Raw genomic sequence first — 12,627 nt, 5'->3', positions numbered from 1 at the left:
CTTTATATAAGAAATACGAGTAATACGCATATCAAAACAATAAAGATACACAAACTTGTATACATACATAATAGAAATGATGACATAGATAAAGCCTGAAACGAGGCAAAGAGTTCACCACAGGTTAGAAAAATAAAAAAGGCGTGTTACTAAATTCTATCAAACAGTGAAGCAATTGGAACGATCTATCATAAAACATTGATTTCTGACTGTTGGAAACAACCAATGAGAATCATGGTTAAGGAAAATAATAGAATAGCTTGTAAACGTTCAAGACAATCGAGCTGAAAGTTATAAACCCTAATCAAGTACAAATAAATATACTTGTTACAGATCATTTCTTGTAACTGATTAATATTTAGCAACGTATTAAATATCCGGTGTATGGTCCATAATCTATCACAATCTGTGAAACGTGGAGGCCGCTGAAGATCCTCGCCACGTAAAAAATAAGAGGTGAAACACCATAAAAAATCCCGTAATCATATAAAACATCAATATAAATAAAACCAATGTCAATAATATGTATTCCATGATCTTTTCAAAAAATATTATCAATGCTAATGAGCATACATATATATGGAAAGCAAAACAAATACTTTTAAAATAACCAGCGCATATGAGCATATTAATATAGAAAATAGATCAATACTTTTTGCTTGGGTGGGTTTGGATGACTTTTAATTAAACATTAATAATTGATTACTTTATAGGAAAAAGAAATGTATATTCCTTCACAAGTGAAGACAGTTCTCCACTAAAAGCAATGGAAGGTGAGTGAGTAAAAAAATGTTATATTCAAATTAACTTTATTTTAGAAAAAAACAATATTTAGCTCACCTTACTCATAGGGACAATGTAAGTTGAAACTATGACTTATTCTTATATCCATATAAATGGCTGTCCTTAAGACCAAAGAATTGTTAAACCATTTGGAAACCTGAAGCCTAATTTTTTCTGTAGTTGTCTTGTTTCATAATAATTTATAGGTAATGAAGATTAAAGTTATGACCTATTTGTAGGAAAAACAGAAAAAAAATCCTCAACAAGTGACGACAGATCTCCATTAAAAGCAACAGATGGTAGGTATATTTTCTTATTTCAGTATGTATATATACAGCGTTATGTTGTCCTAGATATAGCTATGTGTCTAGCCTACTTCAAAGAAAAAGAATTAATATAAGGCATGTCAGATACTAGATTGAAGTTTAGTTTATAGAACAAAGTGATCCTATACATGCTTTATTGGCTTCGTTGTCAACAGTTATATGGATCTGCTTACCCTTCCAGAGCACCTGAGATCACCCTCAGTTATTGGTGGGGTTTGTGTTGCTTAGCTTAGTTTTCTATGTTGTGTCTTGTGTACTATTGTTTGTCTGTTTGTCATTTTTATACGCCCGTCAAATTTTGACGGGACGTATTATGGTATACAAATGTCAGGTGTCCGTCTGTCCGTCCGTCTGTCTGTCCGTCTGTCTGTCTGTCCGTCTGTCTGTCCGGCGTAAACATGTCGCACCGTAACTTGAGAACGACTTATCTAAATTTCATGAAACTTAATATAGTTGTTTTTTATGATGGTCAAATGATCTGTATACTTTTTCGTGAAAATAAGATTTAAACTTTTTGAGTTAGGGCACTTTGTAACTAAAACAGGGGTGTGTTTTTTTTCACATGTCGCGCTGTATCTCAAAAACGATTTATGATTATTGCTTAAAACTTTACACACTTCTTTGTTATATTAAACTGAAGATCTGTAAACTTTTTGGTGATGACTCAAAATTTTATTTTTGAGTTATTGAGTATTTTGTAAAAAAGGGGAGGTTTTTTTTTTTACATGTCGCGCCGTATCTCAAAAGCAATTTATGATTATTGCTTGAAACTGTACACACTTCTTTGTTATATTAATCTTAAGATCTGTATACTCTTTGGTTTCATACAAAATTTCATTTTAGTGATATTTGTAAAAAAAAAAACAGAGTGGGGGGGTTTCACATGTCCCGTCGTGTCTCAAAAACAATAAATGGTTATTGCTTAAAACTTTCTCAGAAACTATTTATGATTATTGCATAAAACTTTCACACAAGACGTCGGGCGTATCATGCGCTCATGGCGCAGCTGTTTATTGTTTTTAACCATAGCATTGTCAGTTTATTTTCAATTTATGAGTTTGACTGTCCCTCTGGAATCTTTCGCCTCTCTTTAAGGTTCAATCTGTGGTTACAGTCTTTTGAGAAATCAAACATTGTGTCAAACCTTCATGAAATTTTATGAAATTTGAAAAGAAGGTTGTTTATGACCAACTGACAGTATTCAGAGCAAAGTTTTGAAAATAATCATATAAATATATAGTATACTGTATACATATGTTTGAAGGACTTTATTGGATAATGATTTTTGTAGGGAGAAGAAATTTGAATATTTTACCAAGTGCGGAAAGTTCTCCAGTAAAAGCAACATATGGTGAGTATGAATTTTAACTAGACATTTTTAACATCCGGATTAAATTAATGTGACAAATTTTTTTCTGGGCTTTTAATGAAAATACATAGAAACCATATATTTTCAGTATCAGGGTAAGATTAACTGTTTTTTGACACCTTCATTGTCTACTTTTCACCTTTCTTATGTTTCTTTTCAACTAATACCACTTGTAATTAAGAATGTAAAGACCTATATAAGTCTCTGAACAATTGGTTAAGATTGTTATTTTATTCAAAGTAAAATTGAGAATGGAAATAGGGAATGTGTCAAACAGACAAAAACATGACCGAAGAGCAGAAAACAGCCAAAGGCCACAATTGGTCTTCAATACAGCTGGGCCCTAAAAAAAAATGTGTACTAGTCTAGTGATAACTGATGTCAATCTAAACTCTGAAATATATTAATGAACTAAACTTAAAAATCAATCAAGATGAACAAAGGCCAGAGGCTTCTAACTTAGGACAGGTGCAAAAATGGGATTGGTTAAACATGTTATTTTGAGATATCCCCTATGCCTCTTGCCAATACAGAAAATACAAACACACAGCAATATTCACAGTAAAAGAATAGGTAACAAAAGAAACTGAAAAAAATGACAATGGTACATAAATTAACAAGTAATACTAGCATTTACTGACAGGCCAGCTCAAAACTTGGATTAAACTGACTGAAAGTTAATGTCTTCATCATATGAATATCAATCTCAATTCCTCCTGTTAGTGATTAAGTATCATTACATCATAAAATATATGAGAAGTACATAACCCCGTCTCTTGCAATGACCCCCATTAGTGAATCAATATTAAAGCTAAAATTTGCCATCTTTAATAACATGAAAACAGAATCGTAAATATATCCCTTTTTTAATAGGTCTTTTTAAAGATTTTGAGTTGAAAGCTGACATTTTTTTGCGTTTGTAAATAATTTAACCGTATTGGATTTGAAACACTAGAAAGTATACGAAGTCTGCATGCTGATTTCTATTTATGAATGATGACCTTGTACTTATGATAAGATTTAGTAAATGTTTTGACTAGTTTATGATATCTAAAACCCTTGTGTAATTATTTTTCAGTAATACATAGATTTCTTTCGCTAAAATCTAGTACATTGTTACATACACAAGCGAAATTGTAAAAGTTGAAATATAAACACCATAAGATGGTGAAAAAGGAATGTCACCATCTAAAAATGGATAATTAACCATATGAAATGTTTACTTTTTCAGATTTAAATGATGCTATAGATGTGTGCCCAATTTTAGAAAAGACCAGTGAAATTACTGGAGACGGTGAAAAGATAAGTGAAACTACTGGACAAGGTGAAAAGATTAGTGAAACTACTGGACAAGGTGAAAAGATTAGTGAAACTACTGGACAAGGTGAAAAGATTAGTGAAACTACTGGACAATGTGAAAAGATTAGTGAAATTACTGGAGATAGTGAAAAGATAGGTGAAACTACTGGACAAGGTGGAAAGATTAGTGAAACTACTGAAAATGGTAAATATTCTGAAGTTTTTACAATATCAAATCAGTCAAAGGTTGTATTGGTGACTGTGGCTTCTCTTCAAATTTTTGAGATGGCCACCATATACTTAAAATTGGAAGATTGTGTAAGGCTGAAGGTTTTATAATATCTCTTAGTATTTAATACAATGGACCCAATAGAGATTGTTTGCATCTCACTGATATTTACTTTACCATAGGGCAGATGTTTTATGAATGTGATAGTTTAGTTTCCTTATGCAACAATCTTTCTCAGGTGCTTTGCTGTTATTTTGATAGTTATTTTTGAAATGAATGATAACTGATTAAACAGATTTAAGGTGTGTGAAAACAAATTTCAGCTTCATAATGCAAAATTTAAAGAAGTTGAAATAATGACAAAATTGATAATGGAAATTGGGAATGTGTAAAAAAGCAATAATCCAACCAAAGAGCAGAAACATCTGAAGACCCCCTTTGGGTCTTAAACACAGAGAGAAAATCCAACACCTTTAGCTGGCAACTTATAAAAAATGTATACTAGTGCAGTGAAAATTGACGCCACACTATTATTATCCAAAACATATAAAAAAACTAAACAAATAAGTGTCCCAGGTTAGGTGAGGGTTGAGATTCCCCTAACTGGGTATTAGGGGAATAGAAATTTGTTGTACCCTGAGATAAAGCTGAGGGTAATAGTTGTATCTAAGAGGACAATAAACTTATTTTTCCACAAATATCCATTCAGTAAGACTTTTATTATACTGAAAGAAACAACATACACAAAATAATGCCAGGGACTGAAGGGCATAGTTGACCATAATTCATTTATACAAATGTAAGAGACAGCATACACATTGTGATGACACCTTGTCTATCTCTTCTAAGGTATTGGAATGCTATCTTTTCTTTTAAGGTAATCAGAAATAATTTTTTGTCAGTTTTAATGAACGAATATGTGTTTTTGGCATCCTAATGCAGATCAAAGTGAAAGATCCAAAATATATTTTATATGCCTTGGACAATATATTTGTTTCATTAAAAACAAGTTGTTGTTTTGAACTGTACTTGGATAATCTAAGTATAAGTTGATCTGAATATATGATATAGTTTCCAAGTATTTACAAAGTAAGAAAAGTTATCTGTTCCTGATACTGTAGATTCATTTATTTTCGTGGGTACCTATTTTCGTGGATTAAGGAAAACTTACATGTTCGTGGATATTTGATTTCGTGGTTTTGCCGAAGTCTGCATATAAGCCTATAGAAAATTTATTATTCGTTGAACATTTAATTTCGTGGTTCACCTGTACACACGAAATCCACGAAAATTGGTATCCAACGAATAATAATGAATCCACAGTATGTCATGTGATTTAAGCAATATAAAAGTTTTTTTGCTAATATAATAAATTTATCTTTCTAGGAAGAAAAAGAACAAGTTGTTCTTCAAAAAATGAAAAAGTGGATGCAACAGAATCCAAGAAGTGCACAGTAAGACTGACTGATATTGGTACTATTAAAAACTTGAAAACATATGTTGATAAGACAGAGAAAAAAAGAAAAAGAAGAAAGATATGTCTAAAGAACTTGTAAAATAATATATGTAATATGTTAAGTTTTAAATAAGTTCATCTGATATGAAACAACAAATTCAGGATACTTTGTGTCATATTTCAAATAAGTTGAATGGATATCTACTTTTATGATAAAACTATGATATTTCAAAAAGTTGTAAATATTTTTTTGTCTAATTTATGAAAATCAGTAATAGAATAAGGAAAAAAGTGTAAATATATTAATATATAACAAAATCCCTTCAAGAAAATCTTGACCTTTAGCTTAGTCATGCAGTTCTATGACAGCAGAACTTGTTTTATGTTATAGTAGCAACTTAAATATAAGTATGACCAAATGCTAAGCAAATAATAGAAATCAGGAAAGAGAACACATTGTTGTGTATTAATTCTGTGGGACTTGATTATTTATCTAAAGTTTTTCAATAGTGTTAATGTATGTCATGTCTGCAAATTTTCTACACTAATATTTTTCAATGTTAAATTTTTTTCCATCAAGTAAATGAGTCTGCAATACAAACAAAAGAGTGTATTGCACAGTTCTTTCCATTAAGGTCATGTGTATTCATTTATGCACAAAAAAAGTCATAACTATAAGTATTGCTTTTATAACTGTGTAATGTTTACCCTCCTATATCAAGTATATTGGCCAAGAAACTTGAGAAAAAAGTTCAAATTCTGTAAAGTTTTGCTTGAGCCGGATTTTTTCAGCAAGAAATTATTATATATATATAAAGAAGTTCAAGTCAAATATGAACTTGATTTTTACATTATACTATATATAGATATAATACTTTTACTTAATCATGCTCCTCGGATATACAAGTTGTCCAATTATTGAATTGAATAAAAGACAAATATTGGTGTGTAACGATCTTCATACTGTAAGCGTTCAGCCAGGATGAAGAGGTTATGCTCCAATTGGATTGAGTTATTATAGTTATAAAAAAAGGAAGTGCATTCTAGATTGATTGATAGAGATGGAATCTTATAGTTAATTTTAGTTATGATTTGAGGATAATGATATATAAATAAAGTCTATCTTGTGACTTTAATATTTTATTGTTGTTGTTTGCTTAAACAATATGTTAAGTTTTTTGTTAATAAATTTTGTGTCTTTATTTATTCTGTTACATTATCAGCTTTTTTGTGAACCTTCAGAATTTGTGGATAATCTTTTGCAACATAAATGTCAAAATATTCATGCATCATGCATCTTTAATTTTCTTTTTCTTTGCATAATATGTACCATAATGTATATAGAGATAATCTTTTTACCTAATCATTCTGCTCGGATATACAAGTTGTCCAATTATTGAATTGAATAAAAGACAAATATTGGTGTGTAACGATCTTCATACTGTTAGCGTTCAGCCAGGATGAAGAGGTTATGCTCCAAATTGTCTCTTGTTGATTATTGATTAACCCTTAAGGGTAAAGACCTAAATGTTTGGACATTCAAAGAGTGTTTTGAAAACAATATCCACATGATTGTCTGAAGGTTTGCTATGGTGTAGAAGCATCTTGAAAACATATCTGCTTTTATCCTTTTTCCTTTTTGGGGTGGGTAAGAATATAATTCTTAATAGGGAACTATAATTAAATAGTTGGGAAAAAAGGAAAAAGGATATTGCAATTCTATCATGAATAAGCTAATTCTTCATTTAAACTTTGGTCATGATGGTGAACCCAGTGTGGTTACCATTGTGCCCCAGGCCAAAGTTAATTTAGCACTAAAAAGGAGTGAGTTTTTATTAGATGTTGTTAATAATTATATGCAAATGCAAAATGAAAATGATATTGTAGAAATAGAAATTATTTTATCAGAGTATAATTGCAATTTTACATTAGGCTTTTTATTTAAACAATTATTAAATGACAATAATGAAGTAAAAAGATGTAGAGAGGGCAAAACAGCTCATCTTGTTCCACTGATTGAAAAGTTCAAACTTGAAACAGACTTTGTTAAACTGCTTCTGCCACGAAAAATCAGAGCAAAAAATGCTGTTGCCATTCATTCACTTTATATCAAACCAATGTATCGTTCTGTCATTAATGAGTTTTATTTACTTAATTTACATGGAGTAAATTCACAGGGACATATAAGTGCAGAAGATTTTATGAGGTTATTGCACGAACTTAAAACCTGTCATGCTCATTATTTAGTGCACATTTTACCAGTTTGCATTTGTTTGAGATGCACTGAATATAGACATGAAAGACTTAATCAGCTTTCAGAATGTACCTATGCAACACCTTACCATGGTCCTATTACAAATAGCCCTTTCCGTAATTTACCAGTAGGACAACAACAATTAACAGGTGGCAGACCTGGATAATGTTATTCTGTTATTCCATAGTTTACATGTATTACATCTTTCACATTGTTATTTGTTTATTATGCTAATAAATGATTAGTACACAATTGAATATCATTTGTCTTTATTTTAATCATATATAAGTTACTAGTAGTTGTTGATTTATTCATAGACGAAACATACTGAAAAATAATAAACAGAAAAAAAAGATTTGAAGAGGCCATATTTTGAATGAACATTCAAAATATTGTGGCATTTAAGGTCTCAAGGTCTATTGATTATTTAATATTTCATGGGAATGTGTTTTTTTTATTTTTTAATAAATTTCCAAATATAGGCAACCAATGTTCAACAGTCATAATTCGATAAAAAGAAAACAAATCAAGGCTGCAAACAAAAACTGTTAGAGTATTTTAAAGTTTCTCAACGTAACAGTTTTTTTCTTATTTTCCTCCTTACAAAGTCATTAACCATAGACATGGAATAACTTTTATGTTTAGGTAATTAGGTTTCATGATTGCCAATGTTCTACTATAATGTTCCAGCCAAAGACACAAGGATATGAATATTACAGTATAGCCTTTATCATGAAAAAACTCTTTGATTGTATTTAAAGCAACAGTAGTATACCGCTGTTCAATAGTCATAAATCTAATCAAACAATAAAACAAATTCGGGTTACAAACCAAAACTGAACAATCAATTATAAGATGAAAACAACATCAAAAGCACTGAACTACAACGAAAACAAACTCCAAGTTGAACATACATAGAAGCTGAATAGTCAGGAATAACATTTAGCCTCAGAAACAGTTCAAAGAGATTATTCAAAAGCAGAGATCAAGTTTAGTGTAAATGTTGAATAAGATTCTAGCATATCAAATCACACAAAATATCAGAACCCTATAATTTCTGTCATCAATACAAGTGTTCTCTAGAAATTTCAACGAGTGAATAAGCCATATGGTACTAGCATTAAACATCAGCTCCCTTTACAAACCTTAACACAAAATTATAAGCATTCGCCGAAAATTGAAGGGTTTGTTAGCATTGATAGCATGGAGAACTTGCATTACATTTCATAAACAATGCGTCTTTGGAGTGCTTTTGTGGATGCTTCTTCAGCGGCTTCTGCTTGATCTCTGATTTTGAAATGTCGACTTATTTTTTTTGTTTTGTTTCGGACTTTTCTCTAATGGTTGACATTCTTCCTACACCAATGAATGAGAAAGTGAGCTTAACATGCTTAAGTGGAAGAATCGGAATTACAAATAAATAATCATGCATATTATATATACATTCGGAAGCATCGGTATTTCCTTCCAAAAATCACGACTTTGCACGAGTTAACACATACTACTGTATCATTTTGTCCACTATTGCAATTGCTATTGTGACTATGTTGAACGCATCCATCCCATCGAACACGAGATAAAGGATACAACAGATACAGTTAAGTCGGCCTCATATATTGACTTACATCTACACATTGACAATGAGGGTCTAAGTAGCAACATTCCAGCAGCGCCTGCATACGGAGTATATATCTCCAAATTGATACGATATCAAGAGCTGGTTAATAACCGCTATGGATGAACAGTTGATATCAGATATGTTCCTTACGTGGTTACTACAATCCCCTTCCCTTTTCATGAATGTGACCTACCGAATGAGACTATTTACCAGGTTTGTTGAAATAACATAAGCAACACGACGGGTGCCACATGTGGAGCAGGATCTGCGTACCCTTCCGGAGCACATGAGACCCCCAAGTTTTTGGTGGGGTTTGTGTTGCTTAGTCTTTAGTTTTCTATGTTGTGTCTTGTCTACTCTTGTTTGTCTGTCTGTTTGTTTTTTTTTTCGTTTTTAGCCATTGCGTTGTCAGTTTATTTTCGATCTATGAGTTTGACTGTCCCTCTAGTATCTTTCGCCCCTCTTTTGCCAAACAAAGTTTACCTTATATCCTCTTCTGCGTTGTGTCATATATTTCATATTACAGCACTTATAAAAACAGTTTGTGACTGAGGTCAGACTAAGATAACCGTTGACAACAAAAATCTCTGCAATAGTTAGAAAAAATGAAAATAAGGTATATATCGCATGCGTCCAAAGCGCTATTCCGGGTTGATCTTAATCATTTACGCTCAGAGCCTTATATTTGAAAGACGAGGATGTAAAAAAAAAACAACAGAAACAGTTGAAGAGCTATTCGACCAAAAGAACAAAAAAATAAGACAACATAGTTGACGGTCAGCTGCACCTGGTGGACTTGAAATCTTAGGTTTTTTTTATTTAAATATTTATAATTGGACAATTGAAGAGAATTTGAAGGAATTGCAGAATCAAAACTCCTTTTTTTTGCTGGCATGGTTTATAAAAAAAGTCGATATAATATATGTTATTACCAATGTAATTTCAACTGATCTTACGCTTTAATTTGCATATGGACAGTCTTTTTGAAGATGTGTGCAATAAGGATGATTTCCGTTACAATTATAATTGATTTCTAATCACTTATCAGTGTCACAAAACGGATATACAAAAGAGCTGACGGTATGATACTAGTATGGGACAAATAGCTGAACACTAATTGATGAATTTATCCAAAAAAACACCTGTATATAGACGGACTGGTCCATGATGAGCAAACCGGTTAAACACCGCCAGTCAAGTGAAATAAATCAAGTATTAACATCAGAACAGTTATTAAAAATTAAATTGGAAATATATTATAATTGCTTCCTTTGTTGAAACACCATTTAAAAACAAATAATATAAAGGTCATACAATTATTCAAGCATTTAGGAGACAAAAGTCAAAACATAAAAGCGCTTTTAATGCTGAACTCACCTGAACGTTTGAAAAGTCCTTGATTTATCCTTTGTCTAAAGCGTTTGAAAGATAAAGAATTTTGAAGACTTCAAAATGGCGCAAATTTATATTTTATCTATAGTTAAATGGCAAAAACATCAAATTTGTCTGTTTTATAAATTGCAATGAGAATTTTATTTAGAGAAAGAATCATACCAAAACAGGAGGAAACATCAGGAATCTTTTACGTGAGTATTTCCTTATATTTGACTTGTTAATCTATCTGTTTGTATGAGAAAATGTAAACAAAGTATCTACTGGACCCATATGCTCATGTACAAGTTCTATAGCTGATATATATGTTCAAACAGCTCAGTCAATTGTTGATTATTATACATTTTTTTCAAGTATTCTTTTATTCATATTTTGGACATCTTCAATCGCCTGTCCAAAGCCAAACTGAATCCTCGTTAGGTTTGTCTTGTCTTGACTTAATCTTAATGGTTTATATATTGTTTTTAAACGACGTATAATATATGTGGACACAACATATAATAAACAGTACTGCCTAGTATACAATATGAATTTGAAGTATACAAAAGGAGGATGATAACAAACATTTAGCGATAATACCGTGTCACAAATATGCAAATGCAGCTATTGTGTTTCTTTGAAACCTACATGTAAATAAGTACCTGTGTTACTTAGTATTCTTAAATCAAGATACAGGGGCAGATCCAGCCATTTTCATAAGGGGGAACGGGGGTCAAAGCATAAGTTCCAGGAATCTACCCCCCTCCCTAATCTGCCCCTGAGACATAATATACATAACACGTACCTCATATGTGAAATATTTTACATTTACTGTATCATCATACAATTTCGTAAGAAATTAAAACTTTAGCATTTTATATCATGTAACTTTAATATTATAAGAACTTGTTCAAATTTCGAAGAATGCTAAAATTTTAGTTTCATAAATTGAATCTTTTTTTTTGGCAGCTAAAATTTTAGCCGTAAGAGTTTTGAATTAAAATTTTCGGTAGGCTAAAAATTTAGTTTTAATATATAAATGTATTGTGTATTATATATAAAAAGGGAATGCTAAATTTATAGCAAAGATGTTATTTCTTTTCTTTTTATTGCAGGATGATACTAAACCAGTTCGGAATTTTCTTATCTTATTTCTTTAATAGATAAATTGTATTCAGCTGAATTATTGAAAAGCTGAATGCAGTTTCTCTGGCACAAAAGAAATTAAGGTTTTTCAACATGGATGCGAATTGTTTCTTTTTATGAAATGGTTATTTAAAAAGATATATGTAAGTAATCATACATTAAATTTAAAACACAGGTTTTTAGCGAAAAAACATAAACTTTTAGCCATTTTGCAATGATTCAAAACAATCCATTTTGAGAATGAAAATTGCAGTGAATCAAAATTTATTGCAGTCCGTTATTATATACTTTTTTAATAATCATTTTTTCGTGCTTTTTTGTTCGTGCATCAAGTTTGTTTTTCTTATAAGTTTAAGGATTATTTTTAGTATTTTTTGCATTCCATCCAATATCTTAAACTAAGTTATTAATCATTTTTATTTAAACAAATAGGTCTTAAAAAAGACGAATAATGAGCATAAAGATATCACAGAATTATAATTTTGGGGTTTACGCCAGGGTGTACTAAATAACAAGAGACTAAACGGGAAAATTAAAAAATCTTAATTTAGAAGAACATATACGAGTGAGCTAGCTATACGCAATAAGACAGATATATCGACAACCAAGGTAAGGACTCGAAAACAATTCAAACTGGAGCTTTGGTCAATATATATCACCACTATATATGCTCTATGGCATTCATATTCTACATATATATGGGGCACTTGTGTCAACACTGAAGTCATCTCGATTGGAATGTATGCTAATTTGGCATATAAGAGAAGGATACAGAG

The 12,627-nt window shown here is 31.0% G+C and overlaps 1 protein-coding gene across 4 annotated transcripts; it reads left to right on the top strand.

The window, feature by feature from the left end:
- The first annotated feature begins 702 nt into the window (after positions 1–702).
- Positions 703–6,980, top strand: LOC127717834 (uncharacterized). 4 transcript variants are annotated; one of them, XM_052223699.1, is made up of 6 exons: positions 703–773; positions 1,023–1,082; positions 2,401–2,460; positions 3,710–3,832; positions 3,863–3,982; positions 5,393–6,980. In XM_052223699.1, exons 1-6 carry the CDS (start codon positions 767–769, stop codon positions 5,560–5,562), a joined length of 540 nt encoding a protein of 179 aa, XP_052079659.1. In that variant the 5' UTR covers positions 703–766; the 3' UTR covers positions 5,563–6,980. The 4 variants fall into 4 exon arrangements, with proteins under 4 accessions (XP_052079659.1, XP_052079661.1, XP_052079658.1 ...); XM_052223701.1 differs by lacking the exon at positions 2,401–2,460; XM_052223698.1 differs by having other exon boundaries at positions 3,710–3,982.
- Positions 6,981–12,627: the final 5,647 nt, after the last annotated feature.

Source organism: Mytilus californianus, unplaced genomic scaffold (assembly GCF_021869535.1).
Source record: "Mytilus californianus isolate M0D057914Y unplaced genomic scaffold, xbMytCali1.0.p SCAF_10, whole genome shotgun sequence".
Classification (NCBI taxonomy): domain Eukaryota; kingdom Metazoa; phylum Mollusca; class Bivalvia; order Mytilida; family Mytilidae; genus Mytilus; species Mytilus californianus.
Note: the sequence above shows the minus strand (reverse complement) of the source record. Positions and strands in the feature narration are given on the sequence as shown.